Consider the following 21,184-nt stretch of genomic DNA (forward strand, 5'->3'; position numbering starts at 1 on the left):
TCAGTTATATTAATATTGTGTCTAGAAAAAGTAGTCGTAGGATAAAATAAGGATTTATTTCTAGCGTTGAATGAGTTGATTTTAAGAAATTAATTTGCAATTAGTTCATAACAGTCAATGGAATTATAGAGTTAGTAAATTAAATACAAATTTTAAATCAAGTAACTGGAATCTTATTTTGAGTGAAGTAATCTTGAAAAAATGTATACCAGCAAATTTTTAAGATAGTATAATTTAAGATTTTTAAAAAATGTAAAACATTTTTAAACAAGAGATAAACTTTGAACTTTTGAAGAATACTATCTGAATTCCAAATTAAAGTTGCATATTCAATTTTATAGCGAATTAGAGAATACTGTGACATTTTCAAAACTGATACATCATTAATAAATCTCTACAATAGCTTTTTAACAGTACTATAACTATTTATATATATATGACTTATTTCTTATGTTATCAGCGTGCCATTTAAAAGACAGTTTATAGTCAAAAGTGACTCCTAAGTCATTAATCATGTTATTGCGGGCCAGATTTGAATTATCCATCAAATAATATTATTATAAGTTAAAATATTCTTCCTTAACGAAAATGAGACAACAGCACATTTATTAACATTGAATGTAATATAATTATTATTTTTAACGCCCAACACTAATTTACTTTTGGAAGTAATTACAATTTTGTAGTGTTCCTTTTTGAAAACATTTTTGTTTATGTTATAGTACAGTTATTATATAAGACAATATATTTTTTTTTCTATTTTCTAGATCTTTATCGATTAATTTTAATTAAGAATAATTTACTAAACATTTTCACTGGTCGATACCCAGTTTTAGGAATCCTTCCTACCGTCCTAAATTTTAGACTCTTATAACTTTGACACTATTTATTCAAAACTGGTTATCGGCCTGTCAGATTTTTCTAACAAATTTTAAAAAGCCATTAAAATATACCCATCCGATGTAAGTCACTCGTTTTAGGTTATATAGTAAAATACGAGTATATACCTACGAATACCTAGGGAAAACATGATTTTCAATATATTCACAAACGGTTTCCTACAAACCGAGTGACTTGTACATCAAACGGGGGTCATCCTGTATTTGTGTTATTTTCATAATATTATCTTGTGCGCGATATCGATTTATAATAACGTTTTACGGCCGTGGTGCCGGAGGTATAAACAGCTATAAAGGTATAACGGCGGCATATACAAGCAAATTGCCCGCCAACGGCTGTACTATAGTGTTTGACGATTTACCTTTTATTATTATTATTATTTGCAAACTAACCCTGCGGCGGACCGGCGGCGGAATAATCGATAAAGCGCACACACAATCGTCATCCCCCGGTATAGTCACAATAATGATAATCATACCGAAATTGTACCTGTATTATTATTGTAATATTCTCAGGAATAATATAGCGATTGTACTATATTATTATATACAGCGCGTTAGCGCGGTTCGCGAGGAGAATCGGGGGGGGGGGGTAGTACTGTACTGTAATATGTCTGTAGAGAAAGGTTTCGTGGGGGTGGGGGAGGGTGGGAATAGGGGTGGCGAGAGGGGAAGCAAATTTCCTGGAAAGGTTTTCCTACGCCGCGGCCAAATCACCCTTACCCCCCTTGCCTAGACAGCTTTAATATATATATATATATATACATTCAAATAATTCGCTTTTATTTTATTGCAACCACCGCGTGCGTTCCACCCGTCCTCCCCCCCCCACCGCCAAGTACACTCGAACCACCCCTAAAACGCGTTTCTCTCTTCGTGCGCGTATCTCGTTCATTTGTTTTCTCTCCCCCATGTATTATTCCGAATGCCCTTTCTTCGAAGGGAATTATATTATAGTAGCGAGTATAAAAGAATACATATATATATATATATATCATTATATATTGTATATAATATAATAATATAGTAGCGCTATTTTCATTAAAACCGCTTTTGTTTTACCTACCTATCTGTATAGGGCCGCCGCCGCGCAACAGTGGTTTTCCATCGGCAACGCGCGCATGCAAATCACACAATTACAATAATAACAATAATATTAGGTATAAACCTGATCGTTTTCAACAACACACCCCAATAATACAGTGCAAACTCGGGCCAAGTGAATAATAATAAATTAATATAATAACACGGCACTCGAGTGCTGCTGCCCACCCGAGAGGTGTTAACATATAATAATATAATATATACACTTTTTAGGGTGTGATTTAAGAACTATAATAACGGTAATCGCGCTCACGTTAACCGGAAATCGTTTACACGCAAAAGGTCAGAACGGCCTGTTTTTTTTTTTTTTTTTTTGTAATAATAGTGTGAAAATAATGTATGTTTTCCATTCGCTTGGGTGGGAATAAATCTCACTTAGGCCGAAATTGGCGAGTTGATTGATGTTACTATATATTTTGTAATACCCGCTCGCGACCATATTATTATTAGGTACCTATATATTATGTATAAAATACCATGAACCCATTTTTTACGCATATAATAATTATTAAAATGTGTTAACCTAATAGTATTTTATATTGGACATTTTTCCATACTTGGACATAGAATTTTCCACGTACACTTTTACCAAGTCTTGGTCTAGCGAAGCCTTGTTGAGCATTTAGCAAGCTGTTTTTCTGTAAGATGACAAGTGACAAAATATGTCAGTTAAAAATTCTCAACAAAGCTCGGTTTTACATAATTTGTATAAGTTTGTACATACGTCTGTTTTAACTTTATAATTACTTTTGTAAAGATTAAACTAATTTTGATAGGACCACCGTCAACTAGAGAAAGGAAGTCAGATTTAACACCAGTGTTTGAAAAGAATCCATTCATGGGCTTATCTTTTACCTACCTATACATCTATAAAAAGATATATTATTATAAATTAAATGAATAGGTGTTACCTACAGCTACTTTATTTATTTAGTAATAAAGCATTATATTTTTATACCTATTCAGCACAAGAGTAAATATTAAACATAGTTTTTTTGGTAATGCACTAGGAATGCTTTTCATTTTTTTACGAATGTGAATGTGGATGCATTACTTTTTTAAAGGGATTACTATCCTTTACTACTATCCCTTTAAATAATAAAAGGGTTAGTAAAGAAAACAATTTATGCATAGAATAGAAACCTAATACAGTGTATAAAAATGACAAAAATCAAAGATCAATACTAATAGAAAATAGGAATGGTAGAATTAAGTAGTGAATAAAGCTATGATTTCCAATATCATTGAAAAGACATGCCAGAGATCAAAAGTCAGCTTACCGATCAGGTATATCAGTGTAACAGTTTTTTAATGAACAGTGCAACTGATATAGATGAATATAGAATTTCTTTTCAAATCCTAACCCTATAGAGAGAAGCAAAATAAATAAATCAGTAAGTAAGAAATAAATAAGAACGTACTTCTAAGACTGTATCACAATTCAAAAACCCAAATTGTACTGTCTTCTAAAGTAATATAATTAGTTTTAACGAAGTTAAGTTTTTATTGTTTTATTTGTACAACACCCTCTACAAACAACTTAGCGTCACGCTTTGAATTAAAGAAATGTAGGTCACTCTAATTATTACATATCACCACCACTAGTGAGGTTAGGATGCAGAATGTATTTTATTTTTAATATGAAACAGTTCTAAGATAATTAATTAAGAAATGTAAGTAATTTATGTAATTTATGTGGTGTGTCATTACTTATTATTTAGGGCTAACAAGTAACACAAAATATTATTGTTTAACAGTTGAAACTTGCAGAAAGTCTGTTCTAGCTATACAGCTGTCCCCTTTTATTTCCAATTATGTCAATTTGTAAAACCTATTTTACAACCCGTATTATACTGTTGTAGGTATTGGTTATAACAGAGCTTTACGCAATAAATTACATTATTATTTAATATACAAAAATGTTTAAGCTTAAAAGCTCTTTGAAAAGAGGTTTCTTATTTATTACTGTTTTGCTTTTCTGTAAAGTTATGAAAAATAATATACAAAGTGCTGTATCTTAAGAGACGATGTGATTGCTTATGGATATTTCTATACGGATATTGGACGGAAATAGGGCTCGTATGTGTTCTGCATTAATCTTTAAAAAGGACGTCACTTCATTACTTACTTCTCGGAAGATATAAACCAATAAAGTTTGAAACATAGGTACCTTTTGTCGCGTTTGACAAACAAGTTCTACGAAATGCAACTGGAAAAGATATAACCTTAGCTGGAAAACTAATAATTTCGAAAAGAGAGTACTGAGAAAAAAGGAAACTCAAAGTCACAAATAATTCACGGTTCGTCTGTTCTCGGAAACGTGCCAAAAGACAAGACGGCAGAAGCCGGGGTCAAATCGAAGACATTGAATTATTCGCAATAGGTGTATATTATTTTGCTATCTGTAAACATTATTTATTAAACCATTAAGTAATGTCCAATTAATATACAACATACGTCAGAACTGTGTTAATAAACTCAAAGTAAACATCAGCTGCGTTCATGAAATAAATAATGTGTAATATTATGTATATATATATATATATATATATTTTATACACCGGGTTTGGATTCTTGTGAAATGTTTACATTGGTTTTAAGAATATCAACACAGCCAAAGCGACCGAAAAGTTGCACGAAAAGCATCTTAATATACTTAGTTAACAATTGCGAACAAATAAATGTAACCCTGTGGTTGGATATTATTATTAAAACCCTACTCCTAAAGGAGTACGGTTGGTTTTCATTTCATAATTGCTATTAATTAACCGGGATTGGGATCCAAAATCAACAAGTGGTAACGAAACGAAATTAAACACTCATAACTAGTATAAAACACACAGACAAAGCTGAAGTCATGACGTAAGACGAAACGGACAAGCGTGTAAGAACTAAAACCTTAGGTCGATGGCCATTTGCGGCTTATACATATTATTATGAGAACTTTATGGTTAGCACAACAATGTGGTCATTACCGAGCAAATTCTCAGCTATGACAGAAACGTCAATAATATAGTTTGTCCAGTTCCAGTTGACAGATTGCTATTCATATTATTATTTGTGACAACTGTACGGACATGATGGATAACATAAATAGTATTTATTAAATAAGTACAATTGGACTGGCCGCGAATTTACTTTCAATGTAAATTTAGCACAAAGGAAACAAAAAAAAAAACATTCAAATATCAATATTTCCTAGTTTATAATCGAATCTAAAATATGTAGAAATAATAATCGTAGGTTTGCAGCTTCAATCATTTGTGTGTTTATATATTTTTAATTTGTACAAACATTTTGCGACTATGCGGCCGTTCTCACCAGTCTGGTTTAACATTTAAGTTAAGCCTATAATTTTATTACTGCTATACTTGGTGTACTGAGTTATACTTATATGAATCACCATAGAAATATTATGTTAGATTTTCAAATTGAACGTGGGAAAGTGTTTTACATATTATATTGTTTAAATTTTTAATTGCTGTCAAATTATTTTGATAATAAACTATTACATTTAGATAGCATAGAAAATATTTTTTTTTTGCAATAAGTCTTATGATAATTATTTTTACCAGTTTCTTACCTCCTCATTTATTTACATTTGTGTCCAGATAAAAATTCCGGTTTGTTAGTAAACGTTATATGTCACCATCGAAGATCCAATATATTTTATATTTACATTGAAATTTGTAACTTCAAATACTAAAACTATAAATGATGTCGAATATTGAATTAATGTGTTAAAATACCTTTAATTGGAAACTCGAATACAATAGTTAATAAAGTGATAAAGAGCCAATTTTTAACATACAATATCATTATATTTGTGGTTGTTTCTTAATTCATTTTCCATCAATTTTTAAAAGAGATAGAATACTAATAAACATCAGCCATAAGAAAACATAAAAAATATAATTTAAAATTTTCTCCGTAATATGTAAAATATTGTAAAAGTTACTTATACTCTTTTGTTTCATACCAAATAAAATGTTTACTTAATATTTATGTTTAAGCTAAATGGGTCATTTAGATCCAACTCTGCCTCCCTCGAATAATTATAATAATTTCATTTTTTGAATTACTTTTATTAAAAAAAACGTAGATTACTCAAAATTAAGAGCGCCAGCAGGTGAAAATTCAGGGGGTGCCACTAAGACATTACACACAACTGTACATTAATATTATTATTATTGCTATTGGAGAATAGGCTATTTATTTTTTATTGTTCTACCTTATATTAATGATCAACTGTCTAACACATAGAACTAATTAGTAAGCTGTGTCCTGTTTATTATTATTAAACTTGTACAATCTACGCTGATTATTTTAAAGATTCGTTGTAACTATTTCAGAATGTATGTAGTTACTAATTTAGCAAATAATATATCATGTATTCTACGAATCGAAACAAAAGTGTTATATTATGTTCTTGTGTTGCAGAATCAAGGTCACTTAAGTCAATCTGATAACCTACCTAATAATTTTTTAAAAAACATGATTTTCAAATTAAAAGGTCTAAATATTTATAGAATTACATTTCATGCTATTTAATACAAAAGATTAGAAGTAAAAATTACATAGAAATTAATTATTCTTGTATAATCAAATCTAATTCGATGATTTTAACATTTTTTATACATGGTCTATGACTTATCTACACATATAACATGCTATATAACTTGTACTTTACACAAGAAACTAATTAAAGTATATTATGCACTATTGATTGTTTGTGATCAGCATAAATGTGTTAAAATAACAACTGTAAAATAAATAAATCCGAGGAAGCAATTATATAGTGTTCGGAACAAAGTACCTGCTTGATTACTAATAATAATATAAAAAGCATACTACTGACAATATTCGACTCAGTACCGTAGACAACCTTCTCATAGGTTGTTTATTCTTCTTAAAAATATCCAATTTTGTTTCTATTTAAAGTCACTATGAATAATAATGTTGTACTACTTATTTTATTCGGAATATTGTGTACTGATACACTCGCCGACGTTTTCATATCTGAGATAAAATCCCACGACTTAGGTAAGTAAATCTGTGTAATAATTAGTGACCAATTTCAATGTAAATATAAAAATTGGACCATTGTTGTGTATATAAAACATTTGAATTGTATACATTTAACTATAATATGTTTTTAGAGCTCTTTTTATTGTCAGTTAGTACTCCCAATTATTTACCAATTTCAATTGTACGTTACTAATTAGTTATAAAATTGATTCAATTTTTATTTGAAATTGTTATGCTAATAAATTCAACCATGAAAAATAAAAAAGCCAGAAAAATGTTTTGAGCCCTGGCCCCGACTATATGTGTTTACTGTCTATAGATGTTAATAGAAGCGTTTTATTGAATGTGAAACACTTTCAAGACTTTATTTTGGTTTACAGATGATTATGACGTGACAACAATTTATGAGCTACAAGATCCCCTCGACGGTTCCGTCGAATGTTTGTATATTATTGATACAACCTTTTGTGCTCAATTTTATAATTTTAATTTTTTTTTTTTAATCATTCTCGAACAGGTTCTAGACCAGATAAATTGTTAGATGATGGCACATTACCATCGGATTGTTTCTATGACGTATCAGTAAGTTCAAGGTCGAATGCCATTGGAATGCCCATATATTTCAATGGAAAAGTTTTGACTTCCCGAAATTATGATCTTGAATTCATAATAGACTATGAGTATTCCAATAATATTTTTACAAACAATCACGTGGAACATAATGAGACATTTGTAGTACTGAGGGGATATGTTTCCCTTATGAATAGTAAGTTTTAACATAGAATACGTTTTTGTAATTACAATCCTTTTAATTTTTTTTCATAATTGGCCTTTTTAAATACCTTTTGGGAATGATTTACACTCTATACTCTATAGAATTGCGATGACATAGGTCCAGCAGTTTAAAAAATATCGAGGTTTGAGATAGAAAAACGAAAAAAAAAATAAAACGTACCATTACTATGTCAGCCCGCTTCGAAGACAAAATTAACTTCCTCCACACTAAACATTTTCAATATCACATTTCCCTATTAATGCCGTCCCTAAAACTAACAAAATGATTGCGGTTTTTCTATAGTAAAGATAACAGGATAGTTGTACAATATTTAAACCCACTTTCTTATATTTTTTTGCAAATTAACATTATAATATATTACATTGAAATTTTGTAGTAATAATTTTAAAGCAATATGTTTCAAATGCTGTTCAGAAGTTGTTTCAAATAATTAAAAAATTAATCATTATCAATTTGCAGCTAATAAAAGGATATATCCTGCTGGAGGTTTGATCACTGGTAAATACTTAAACGTATTTGCTTCTTTAAACATCAGTTGGACACCATATAAAACATCTAAAGGATGTATATCACTAACATATAATTGGGAAGACCAAGCAGACAATGAGGCAAATGTAAAAATTTACCAAAAAGACAATAACATTCCAATGATATCATATAAAATCAGTAAACCGGTAACTAGTTCAATGTGTTTATTTTATTTATTAATTTAGTTAATTATAAAAATAGAATTTTAATTTTAATTTTACAACGTTTAATTTGTTACTAATAAAAATACGGAACTTAGTACGTTTAACTAGGATATATTACAATTAAAAAAGATAAAATAAATTAAATAAAAAATATTTTTTTATGACATTATGTTGATAATTTAAAACCTTTAAAAATAACCTAAACAAAATCAATATAAATCACTATAAAAACAAAAAATTTGGTTATAATCTTATATTTTTAGATATTTACTGGTAAAAAAAAGTTTTAGTTTTCATCCAGCAAATTTGGGTTTTACATTTATCTCTGTAATTTTGTAATTGCGAAATTAAAACCTATCGACCTCGAAAACTTCTTTTCAAAAAATATGTATACTGTCCTACTTTTAAGTTGCAAAATATGTCAACTATTATGGGGTATTCCCCAATTTTAAAGTGGGAAGATGAAAGTTTTCTATTATCGGCCGGTTAATTTACTCTTGATGCTCAGTTTCTGATATTTAGATTATATATAAGTTGAAAAAAATCATTTAATTAGATAAAAAATGATTTTTGGTAAATAACTAATATATTACTAATTTAAATATTGGTTACAGGATGGATTGAACACATTAAAACTACGGACTAATGATCTTTTTGTTAAAAATACAACTTATTTTTTAGTAATTACCAGTCCAGATACAAAGAATGGTAGCTATAGAATATTTGGAATTAAAAGAATAGCTCAATGCGATGGTAAGTATACAATGAATCTACTATATTTGTACAAATTTAATAGATGAATGGTTGGAAGATAAATGAAAGGAAAGTAGGAAGACTGGAAAATTTTAAATATGACCTAAGATATTAATAACTATAATAGTTCTTACTGATTTGTCATAATTTAGTTAATGAGTTCTAATTAGATCATTGAAACTTACAATATCTGCCTTGCAAGACAGGTAGAATTACAAATCGTTAAATTTTAATAATTATTAATATACGAATTTTTAATTTTATCGCTTGATATGGATTTTACATTTTTTAAATCGACAAATTTGAAAATTTAACAACTTTAATGATTTTACATAAAAAAAAATACCATGAATTGGCAATATTGAAAAAGTGATTGGTAGTTATATCAAAGCTTTAAATTCGTCATTTGGTCTTTCCATTATCAAAGACATGGTATTACTTACTTATACTGCCCTCCTAAGCAAAAATGCCTTAACTAGAATTTTTTTTTTTTTTTAACCGTTTTTGCTTAGTATAATATCTATAATATATAAAAAAAAAATGTATGTTTATTATAGAAGACAGTGACTCATATGTAATACCTGGGATACGTATCAAGAAAGATGACATTGCAGCCAGCATTTATCAAATTGATGGTAACAATGCAAAATTTTGATACACTGCACCTTCAATAGTAATATTAGTTCTTAAGTTGAAGAAAAAGTTGCACCAAAATAAATACTTTTTTATACATTTAATCGATAGGATAATTCAATGAAAATAAAGTTGAATTATTTATTTGATACACTCAAACTAACTTTGGTAAATATACTATTAAGGCTGCTGCACGTTCTTATTTATTTATGTTTAAACTTTGAATATTATTAGGAAAGAAACGAGTAGATTCAACGCGTTTGCAAAAAGGTAATTTTTATGAAATACATTTTTTATTAAACAATTTAAATTTTACATTATTTATTTTACATTGAATTTAGAGTGCGACCCGAATAGGTTTGGAGCAGATTGTTCTGGGACATGTTCAATTTATAACACATTTTGTGAGCGACAGTTATTTTGTACTACACGTTATGGATGTTCATGCGCATCTGGATATTTTGGAGACTTTTGTGACCAAAGTAATATTTAACACCGTTAATTGTTTATTCGAAATAATATATGTATACATATATCGCACACCTAGATCAAAACTGTAGCAACATAAAAACACAATTTTTCAGGAATTCCAAAAAACTTATTTTCAAGCTTAACTACTTTAACTTGTTAATTAAACTTTAACTGTTTATTTGAATAAAACAATTTTGTACAACCAACGTACGTGCACTCCGCTTGATGTCTGGGCAGAAACTATGGGATTAATCATTTTTACAAAAGGTACTTACAGCGCCATATTATGGAAAGTAATCAAGATAAATTTAAATTGGTTTTGTTGGTTAATGCAACTTTGTTTGTACAATCCGAATATACAAATAACTAAAAATACCCACTTTTTGAGTTATTACAGTTTTGATCTAAGTGTGCGATAAGTAAAGCATTAATAAATTTGTACATAGAAAATAGAAATTGAACCATAAAATAATGGTTCTTCCATATCTTAAAATACTAACTACTCGAAAAATTATTTAAAGGATTTTTTGTTCCACATAGGATGCCGTTAAACTTTCAAAGTAATTCTTACACTGACATTTATTAGAAATATATTTTTCATTTTTGAAAATATCGACTAAAATGTATATTAAAAATTTTATTTTGATTAAGATATATCTGTTATGTTATAACTATAATAACTTATATTTAAATTAATTTTATATAAGTTTATTTAAAACATTTTCGCCTTCTTATTAGGCTTTATTATTTATATTTTAATACAGCAATAGGTAACGAGAATTTAAAGTTTTTTATGCGTCCTTACAAATTTAATTTACAATTAGGATTTTATTATTTCGCTAACAATATAGTCACGTTCATTTAATATTATTATATAAATTAAAAGTAATCCTAGCCTCTCTTTTTTTATCATATCAAGTGTATCTAATATGATAAGAAAAGAGCTTATAACTTTAATTATTTTTATTTAATTAGGACTAAAGAAACGACAATTTTCTTTACATAATATATATATATACAATGTGTTTATTTGTAACAATTTATTGTTTCAGAGTGTCTATTAGGAACGTTCGGTCGTGATTGTAAACAAAGGTGTAACGAGAATTGCATTTCATGCGATATCTACACGGGCACATGTACCGGTGGATGCAAAAGAAATTATATTTCACCGAACTGCACCGAAAGTATGATTTTTCATTTATCATTTTCACCACGATTAGGAAAACTGATGTAAAAATGTATTTAATTTATAGCATATCCACGGTTGATCAATCCCCCACAGTTAGTATCATCTGATTTTACTTCTATTAAACTCAATTTAAGTTTTGCGAGTGAGAATATCGGCGGAAGCCAACAGCAAACTCCTTTATACTATCAATTAGTCTACAAGGTAAAACTGGATGTGTATCAATTATACCAAAGGCAGACTTTTGCGAATAACACATTTGTCTTTTTTTTTTACCAAGCAATCGACAAGCGAGTTAGATTTTCAATACTTGGATATTAAAGAAAAAGGAAGTTCTGTGTATACATTAGAAACAATAGATAATTTATTTTCGGAAACAGAGTACATATTTGGCGTAATATTATTTACCGAAGAAGGAAAGCGCAACGACGAGATTGTATCTACGGCATATTATAGAACTTCGTGTATTGGTAAACAATTTATTTTTTAATTATATAAAACTTAAAAACATTTACAGTGTATAAAAGATTCCCACATATTTGATGCTTCGAAATATGAAGCAAATGTAACGTGAATACCTTCAAGACTGAATAATGAACTTTTTTTTTAACTTCAAATATTTAAAATTATATTATAAACATAATAAAAACACCATTATTAAATTAGAGAACAAAACGAGGTCCATATTAATGTTAACTTAATTTAAAAAAAACTAATTATTTTCTCCGGTCCATGAAAAAACATGGATATCTATTATTTCTTATCACGTAACTATTTTTCTTATCCCTAATCTCTTATCTCTAACTGAAAGTGAAAGTGTAACACGAAAATGGTGAAATGAATTTTCAAATTTCTTTTATCCAGCCCAATGAAATATCTATGTTTAAAATCATTTTATGTTAAAAATACTAACTTAAATAAAAACTGGTTGTGGAGATAGGGTTGGGGGCATATATGTTGTATTCACAACGTTTAAAGTAGAACTGAAAAATAAATTCAATATTTTAAGAGGTCATATTCCTATGAATAGTTTTAGGGCAGATATTATGAAAACACTAAAATATTAGCCAGAAACTTGATACGTTTACTAGCCCCCTTAGATCCTAGCTTGTTACTGCTTGTCAATATACTATTTCATTATCTATAATTCCACCACTACTCTAAATGTATTCGGTACTTCAACGAGACATGAAAATGCTCTTTCGTGGTTGCAGACTCGGCTGAAAAATGCCAATTTTTTTATCTTTAATCTCCTTGCGATTTATGATTTAAGTATAGTCTTAATTATATGGCCTGGCTAAACGTTTGTATTATTGTATAACGACTACCTACGACTCGTTAATATTTCGATGGCATCGTATATGTTATTACACGTTTAAAGTAGGCGCGCTACTTTAGTATTACAATTTAATGTCACTATTTAGTGTCATTTTCTGGCTGGGGGACTAAAGCTAAATCATGTTCCATGCTAAAAAAACGCATCTATTTGATTCTCCATTATTATTGACTTTTATTATCAGAACAGAAAATGTATATAAAATTGTCATTACCGAATGTTGACTTAATACGGTTGTCTTAGGGTTTTATAAGACATATTACTGAAAATGCTTTAGGAAAAATAATTGAACGAGAAACCATTATTATAGTAAAAATATGAATGATTTGTTTCAGTCCCAGAGAACATCGACTACGGAGTACAACTTTTGAGAGGTGCCAATTATATCAACGTCACTTGGGAAAAAGTAATATCGTTATGAATATGTTATAATGGCTGAAGATAATATCTTAAAATTTCCATTCTATCTAATGCCTCCAATCTATAAATTTACAGTACCACAGTGGCAACTCGCTTGAATGCAGAATCAACAAGTACACGTTGAAATTAATTTTCGACGAGAAAAAAGACTTGTACGAAGAAGCAAATAGTACGTCCACTAAATATGTTTTTGAAAACTTAATACCGGGCCACGTTTATACTGTCCAATTAACAGCGGTGACAGATTTAGGTCACGTCGAACCGTCAGAAATCTTCAACGCAACTACAAATTATGAACATGGTAAGTGGATCAAAGATACAAACTCATTATTTCATACGGCAAAGACGCTTACTCGTGTTTGTTTTGCTCTTCAGGAGATATCGCTATCAAAAATATAAAAGCCAAAAGCCACGATACAAACACAGGTGTACATTTAACGTGGGAGTTGAGAGATTCGCACATAGATGCACCTATAAGTTACAAGATTCTGTACAAGGTAAACGGTTCAAGACACAAAACATGATATCTGTACAATTATTATTCTTAATGTCTATGCCGAATAAAACGATACATTTTTTTTTAGATCAATCGAGTGTTTAGTTGTTCTTTTGGCCTCGTTAATAGTACTGATTGGACCGAAATCCTCGTTTACAATAAGACGGAATACGACTTACGGAACTTGATTCCAAATTCTCAATATATGATACAAGTGCAAACGACCGCCGATGTTTACACGCCAGGCAATATCGATCATATGATCTTTGTAAAAACCGCACCCTCGAGTAAGGTTTTTTTGTAAACTTAAATATTTATTAATTATACATTTTGTTTCAAATTATAGCACCGACGTTCGCGCCTGTTATCGACCCGAGCCACCCGTTGTACTTTGATAACGAAACAGCACTGATAAAGTGGATGGTCGATAAACAATATTGTATGAAACTCAATGGACCTCCGAAGGGTTTCCATTTAATACTGAAGGTAATTCAACTTAAGCCAATAATTCTACCTTTGGAAATTCATATAAATATTTAAAACATAGTATCCATAGTGGACAGATGTTGAGAGCATAAACCATAGATTAAAAATATCTACAGCTGTAACATTCTATAATACAAAATACAAACAAATACTTTTGTATAAGTATTGTTAAACCCTAAACAGTATAATCCGTATAAACTATTCAGATCAATAGATAAATATAATAAATATATATATATCAGAGAAAAAGTGTAATTTTGACGTTCTAGCCACACTGCAACTGGCCTTTTCGCTTACTTCATAATATTTTACTTATTGTTGTTATGTAGTATTCATTTTTATTATTTTCCCATTTAATTGTTTGCCTGTTATCGTGTTTCATTAATTAATTCACTTTCTTTTCACTGTCATTTCTATCCCACCACAGGTTTCTCTAATACTAATTCCATGTTGCTGGAGACTAAATATAAGGAATAATTTAGAAATCAATTTAAAAAAAAAAAAATTTTTTTAATATGTTCTGTGGCTATGAACAGATAAGTTACAATTAAAATGAGTAGTATTCGTGCAGGAGTTCTTTTTTTAATATTGATTACAAATGTTATATATATATATATATATATATATATATATATATATATATAAATATATAATATTGATGTTGAACTGAAGCTGAAACGTTAAAGCATGAAATCTTTACAGAAGTCCCGTGGTGTTTCATGATTGAAAATTTATCAGCTGACTCTCATCGTTAATGTCACTTATATATATTTTATCAGTAGGCAACCATCTTATTTCTATCTCTTTACACTCATATTATTATTTACAAAAACCTCTGTCAAATTTTCCGGAATTCCACTACTACTGGGGGCTTTGGTTCGGTTCTAGATTCATTAAATATTACTCTAGGCCTCTCAAATATGCCTGGTGGCTTGATTTTTATTAGGTATTTAAAAACAAAATGATTTATTCGAAAAATGTTTAATGCAGAATTTAAAGAATGGAACACAAAACGTTCAAGAAACGGATGAAACCTCAATAAAATATACTGGGCTAACGCCCAACACCGATTACGAGTTACAAATTTACATAAAAACAACAATAGGATTTAACACTGTTTACATGCTGTCGATTCCATTTAAAACAAAAACGGAGTGTAAGTTTTATTATCATTCAACAGAAACGCTGTCTTAACGCATAACATGTTTATTTTAGTTTTAGCACCAGTAGAAGACTTGACTGTTTACAAAAAAAATTCCAAGTTTAAAGCCGCTAGTCTTAGATGGAAATATTCAAATGATTCCCAGGCTAATGGTTTTATAATTCATGTTTACAACGAAAAACAAAAAACGATGGTAAATCAAATCACAATGGAACCGTCGCCGTGTAAAGCATGGCCAGACTACTATTGTTCAACCGTTGTTGATCTAACACCCAGTACTGAATACACAATTAAAGTATTTCCAATTATTTACTCTTGTTATTTGAAATCGTCAAAAACACCCAAGTTAATATCTTAATATTTTTTTAATAGATGAAAGCCAAATCAGTTGATTATCCAAACGGAGGAATATCGTCATCTGTCAGTTTTAACACTATCGATGGTGGTATGTAAATTTCATGAATTCTGTTATAATATAATATCATTATAGCAATAATAGCTTGTACGAAAATCCTTATGATTTCATCATCTGTTCAATTGAATATATTTGAACAGCCCCAGACGAACCTGGAAATCTTAGGAGTTCGTTTATTGGCGACACTGACATAACGCTGGAATGGGATATACCGTGGATGTTAAACGGTGTATTAAAGGTCTTTATCATAAACACCGAGGAAATATCGGCCGTGGACTTAAATTCGTGTTGCAACAGCTTGCCAACGGCGGAGTTGCAAGTCACCGAAGAAATGCCAACTTATAATTATACGGTAACAACTTAATCATAATAGAAACCAAATTAAATGACGATAACCAAAAGGGTACAAGGGAATTTTTTTTACAAAATTAAGTGATCTCATAGTTTTAGTCAATTGAACTGCTGAATTATGTATCTGCATTAGATTTACAAGAGTTTGCGTACGGAACAAAATTACAAAAACTGTCAACAATTATTTTAAAAGGGATACTAAAGGAAAATTACCGGCATTACCCAACACGTTTAATCTGAATGTAGAATTAATAAAATTTAAGACACATCAATTTAAACAAGACAATTATTTTTCCAATTTTTTTTAAATCTGAGTGAATAATTTGATTTATAGATAAACAATCTGAAACCCGGTTCAACTTATTCAATTGAAGTGTTGTCGAAGACGACGTGGCACGGTCAAGCGAAGAAAATACAAGTGACAACTTTGTCAGATTCTCCGTCTCAAGTATCAGAAACATCATAAAAAACATTTGGATTATTTTATTTTTATTTAGACAAAATTAATATACATATGAAAAGTTCAACATTTTAGTTTCAATTCCATATTCAGAGACCTCGTAGAGCTACTAAAAATGAGGTTTTGAAATCGTTAAGTGTTTATTTTTGCATTGCATGAGTTATTATATAATTTATATGCCCAATAATTTTTAAATATATTTAAAATTATAATATATGTATAAATTGGAAATGTAATTCTAAAAAAAACTGTTTTATATCTAATCGATCTATGAAGGTCGAAATTCAACCACGACTACAACAAGTGTTTAAAAATTAGCATCTTAGCGTTTATTTGAAAGTGTTTTTATCACTTTTAATAATAATAATTCTTGTAGACCTATGATCTCCTCGTCCCCACCATGCGTTGATCTCATTTTAATGCCTTGACCTTACTGTACTGGTTTACTCGGATAAAACCACTTTCAAATAAACGCTTTGATACTTATTTTTAAACACTGCACCTCACTTTAATACTTTCTTACCGTGCTGGTTTATACTGTGCTTGGTTTGGACTTTACTGGGTTGAAAATACTAACTACTGATTCGCATCGAAGCGTTTATTTGAAAGTAATTTTATCACTTTCAGTTGTATGAATGCCTGTAAACCTGTGACCTCCTCGTCCAATCAATTCTATGTTCCAACACCGCTGTACTGGCTTTTTTATTGTTAAAATATTTTTAAAAAGTAAATGATTCTCTACAAGTAGAAGCAAAAAAAATAACTTCACAGAAACCTAATAAAAATATTAAGAATTTTACAACACTGTTATATGACCTAATCTTTAATACATTAATACATTGTATTAATAAAATTCAATGTGATTTACTTCTTAAATCTAAAGCCATTCTCTAAAATAATAACGATAAAAAATGCATTTTAATTAAGTCATAAATACTTGAAATATTGTAAAATTATATTAAACATTTGAAATATTATAAATAGTACATGTTTTTTACATTTTCATGTCTTAGCTCTTGCACATAACCGAAAAAAGTGTTAAGAGGGGCAAGAGATATGAGACAGGGGATAAGAGATTTGAGATATGGGGTAAGATATAGGAGTTATAAGATAGGGGTAAGAGATAGTGGGTAGGGGATAGGGGTAAGATATAGGAGATAAGAGATAAGAGATATGTTGTACGTTCAACGTTCAAATTAGAACTAAATGATAAATTCAAAATAGTTTAAGGGCCCAAATTCTCTATGAATTGTTTTAAGCCAGATATTAAACACTACAATATTAGCCAGAAATTAGATGTTTTAATATACTAGCTTGTTACTGTTTCTTAATATACTATATCATTATGTATAATTCCACCACTACTGTACATTTATTCGGTACTTCAACGAGACATGAAAATGCTCTTTCGTGGTTGCAGACTCGGCTGAAAAACTTTTTTAGTATAATATTTGTTTTTTTTTTAATTGTAATATAAAGTACGAGGAAAATTGAAATTGAAAGTTGATTTAAAAAGCAAAACGATAAAATGAAGAGTACGCTGTTTTTTTAAAAATTATTTATCATTTGTTATTATTCATCTAAATATCGCTCTCTTTTTAATCTTGACGGTTTATTTTATACAATTCTCGCCGCGTTCAGTTATCGCTCGTCGACGACACGCTGTCGAAAGACGGAATCAGAATAATAATAAAGTACATTTTTATTGATTTCGATTCTCCTATCGCACTTTGCAGCATATTTAATCTATAATGAACCAGAATAAAAGCAAGCGTTTTTGAAGGCTTGATTTATAAATAATTCGTAATGAACTATTGTATCAATCCACCCACTGTATCAAATGATTACATTTCACATGGCATCCGGGTAGACGATGATGCTAACAGAAAATAAGAATAATTTTTTCGTTTCTCGATTTGTGATTTATAGAGTTGCCACTCGAAGGAATTGATCCAGTATTGAAAAATGTACAGTGTATACAGACGCAAAAAAGCTCACAAAAAGTTTTCTTTATTTATAATGTATTGTTAATAATAGCTATTGACGATGTTAATACATCTAAACTAAACCCGGACCGGAGAATTTAAGCAAATTAAACAAACAACAGTGCATACAATGAAACACGAACAATTTTTATACTTCATGATTATAATTGATAAGTATTATAACGTTTAACTCTCCCAGGGTCGTAAAACATCTAAAATCATAACACCGCAACCAAGTTTTTCTCCGTTACTACTGCGCGTAAACGTTGTTGTCATTTTATATTCCCCGTAATAAAATCTCTTGGGGAAATCGGTATTTAACACCTTGTCAATGTCGATTCCAGATGACACATAAGCCCCCTATAACAAAGACAAAAAAATTTTTAAAATATTTTATATGATAAAATGTATGAGACACTTTAAAAAATGCCTATTAAAAAAAATTACTTGGAAATTTTAATAAAAAACATTAAGTGCGATTTCGATCAAGAGGTAATAATAAATAATTGCCAAAGAAATTATAATAATTTTTACCGGCTGTATTGGACAGTTTGGATTAGAATAACGAAATCCTTGTATACAAGCATACCAAGCGCTTCCAAATAAAGATTTGACTTTCGAACAAGCTTTAGTCGAGGTGTAAACATGTGCGTTATCAATCCAACCACCGATTGATCCTTTTTTGGCCATATTGATATTAAGCTACCAAAGAACACAATGTATACTTTTGTGCAAAATATTAACACAATTTGGTGAATAATATTTTGCAGACCATTATTTTTCTGCCAAAAAAATAACTGTAAAATACTTTAAATATGTAAAAAAACAATCTGATTATCGTGTAAAATAGTTTTATTTTTCTGCTGTCTGGAAAGTCTATTGGAATCAGGTGCAGGTGCCAGGTAGAGAGAGGGTCCGGGGTGTGAATGTTTTTTTTTTATTATTTTGTTCATGGTCGTATAAATTATTACACTTATTTTTTTATCGTTTTTTTATTGTATCTTTGACAATAAAAAAATTATTCCAAATCAGTTTTTTATGTCAAATAATCTCAGCTGTCTGAAAAAAGCTTTTTTTTTTTTTTGAGTAACAAAAACTTATTAAAATTGAGCTTATAATAAAAAAAAAATGGTTTTTTCATGTTGCTTAAAATTTGAGGATTTTTCTAATATTTTTTTTCAAAAAACTAAGATAATTTTACACAGAAATTTTAAATTTCAATCTGGTTTCATAAAAACTTAACTGGGTTATAAAAACAAAATAAGAGGATGAAAGGAGGGGAGAAAAGTCGAAGAAGCGGACAATTATCTTATTTTTATACATAATTATTTTAACTATTTTAATTATTGTGGTCGTTTTTTCCAGTTCTTTCGACTTTTCTTCTGACTAAAACGCAAATTCACTTTTTGACATGCCTACCGAACGGGTTAAAAAAACAGGTTTTGTTATCAAGTTAGGTTAGATTAGGTTTTTAATTTTCAAATTTGTACTATAACTTTCAATTTAAAAGTGTTTATATTTTTACTTCATTATAGCTGTTTTTTTAATAAATCTAACTAATTATCTAATAGCACAATCAAAATCGGTCTTTAAGCATCCACAAAGAAAATAGCAGATACGCTAAAAAATTACTTCTACGAAAGTCATTTTTACTTATTAATAATGTACTTTTTTGCTCTGAGCAACTTACCCCCCCCTCCCCATTTTCGCCAAAATTGATTTCTAGTTTCTCCACTGATTGGAATTATTACTGTTATTAAGAATCACATAAAATCACATTCAAATAAACGCTTCAAAGAGGAATTTTATATATTTTATATATTTAAAATATATAAATAATAAATTGTATAGTTAAATTTTGAATTTTACTATGTTTTATAAATATTTTTGCAGACCATAAATTCTGAATAAATAAATATGTATTTCTGCAGCTAAAGGCTATAATTATTATGGGAACATAAAAATTAACTCACGCTAATTGAATCGTCAAATGGAATAAGAAAGGTCATATTGCCTCTTAATTCAAAATTAGTGGCATTTTTTTTACTTATATACATGTTAAATTGCAACTTGAATTTTGCAGTAGATTCACATGGAAATACAGCCTTAAGATTTGTTTTATACTCTCCCTGAAATCATAGATTTAAAATTAGGTACTGATAATTCAATCTGATCAATTTTCAGGTTTATTTTTAATTTGTGTACTTTACCACTGGCAAATTTGGGAAGTACGTAGGTGGCTTGTTTCCTATTGTACTTAAAACACAACATGCAATTAGTATAATAGTAAGCAGAAACATTATTACGGCAAATAGCTTCAAGCAAATTAAATTCCAGTACAAGTTCTGCTTTCAATAGCGGCATACATGAATTAATACCTACAGTAGGCCTCTCCTCATTTGTTTTGAATGTACAAAATAAAATAAAATAATTGTAGATAGTAGATAGTAGGTGTCTGGTTACAATTGTATATAATAAGTATAATTTGGTTACAATCAACAATCAGCAACA

The 21,184-nt window shown here is 29.2% G+C and overlaps 2 protein-coding genes across 3 annotated transcripts; one reads left to right on the top strand and one right to left on the bottom strand.

Annotated features, from left to right (window-relative positions):
• Positions 1 to 6,870: 6,870 nt before the first annotated feature.
• On the top strand, positions 6,871 to 17,478 carry LOC126841533 (uncharacterized). 2 transcript variants are annotated; one of them, XR_007686184.1, is made up of 22 exons: positions 6,871 to 7,046; positions 7,412 to 7,471; positions 7,549 to 7,797; positions 8,287 to 8,501; positions 9,134 to 9,272; positions 9,830 to 9,907; positions 10,140 to 10,175; positions 10,247 to 10,387; positions 11,429 to 11,560; positions 11,630 to 11,766; positions 11,843 to 12,032; positions 13,234 to 13,304; positions 13,394 to 13,619; positions 13,694 to 13,815; positions 13,903 to 14,101; positions 14,161 to 14,300; positions 15,291 to 15,456; positions 15,516 to 15,757; positions 15,835 to 15,907; positions 16,018 to 16,229; positions 16,563 to 16,819; positions 17,316 to 17,478. XR_007686184.1 is itself a non-coding variant. In XM_050578101.1 (21 exons), the coding sequence occupies exons 1-21, from the start codon at positions 6,950 to 6,952 to the stop codon at positions 16,692 to 16,694; spliced, it is 3,057 nt and encodes a 1,018-aa protein (XP_050434058.1). In that variant the 5' UTR covers positions 6,871 to 6,949; the 3' UTR covers positions 16,695 to 16,867. The 2 variants fall into 2 exon arrangements, 1 of the variants encoding a protein (XP_050434058.1); XM_050578101.1 differs by lacking the exon at positions 17,316 to 17,478 and having other exon boundaries at positions 16,563 to 16,867.
• A 1,357-nt stretch (positions 17,479 to 18,835) lies between these two features.
• Positions 18,836 to 20,755, bottom strand: LOC126841537 (uncharacterized). Its single transcript, XM_050578106.1, has 3 exons — positions 20,647 to 20,755; positions 19,208 to 19,375; positions 18,836 to 19,033 (listed from the first exon to the last, which is right to left on the bottom strand). The coding sequence occupies exons 1-3, from the start codon at positions 20,728 to 20,730 to the stop codon at positions 18,860 to 18,862; spliced, it is 426 nt and encodes a 141-aa protein (XP_050434063.1). The 5' UTR covers positions 20,731 to 20,755; the 3' UTR covers positions 18,836 to 18,859.
• Between the last annotated feature and the right edge of the window lie 429 nt (positions 20,756 to 21,184).

The sequence above is a fragment of the Adelges cooleyi genome, unplaced genomic scaffold, assembly GCF_023614345.1.
Source record: "Adelges cooleyi isolate 19-005CV unplaced genomic scaffold, UGA_ACOO_1.1 ACOO_flye_CR_arks_rails_tigmint_CR_PRNA_39, whole genome shotgun sequence".
NCBI lineage: Eukaryota > Metazoa > Arthropoda > Insecta > Hemiptera > Adelgidae > Adelges > Adelges cooleyi.

Bases quoted from the DNA above. Each gene is read 5' to 3' on its own strand.
- LOC126841533 (XM_050578101.1), top strand. From the start codon at position 6,950: ATGAATAATAATGTTGTACTACTTATTTTATTCGGAATATTGTGTACT. The intron at 7,472-7,548 runs GTTTGTATATTA...ATTCTCGAACAG, and splicing joins CCTCGACGGTTCCGTCGAAT to GTTCTAGACCAGATAAATTG. The intron at 10,176-10,246 runs GTAATTTTTATG...CATTGAATTTAG, and splicing joins TTCAACGCGTTTGCAAAAAG to AGTGCGACCCGAATAGGTTT.
- LOC126841537 (XM_050578106.1), bottom strand. From the start codon at position 20,730: ATGTATATAAGTAAAAAAAATGCCACTAATTTTGAATTAAGAGGCAAT. The intron at 19,376-20,646 runs GTGAGTTAATTT...GTTCTTTGGTAG, and splicing joins CATTTGACGATTCAATTAGC to CTTAATATCAATATGGCCAA. The intron at 19,034-19,207 runs GTAAAAATTATT...TCTTTGTTATAG, and splicing joins CAAACTGTCCAATACAGCCG to GGGGCTTATGTGTCATCTGG.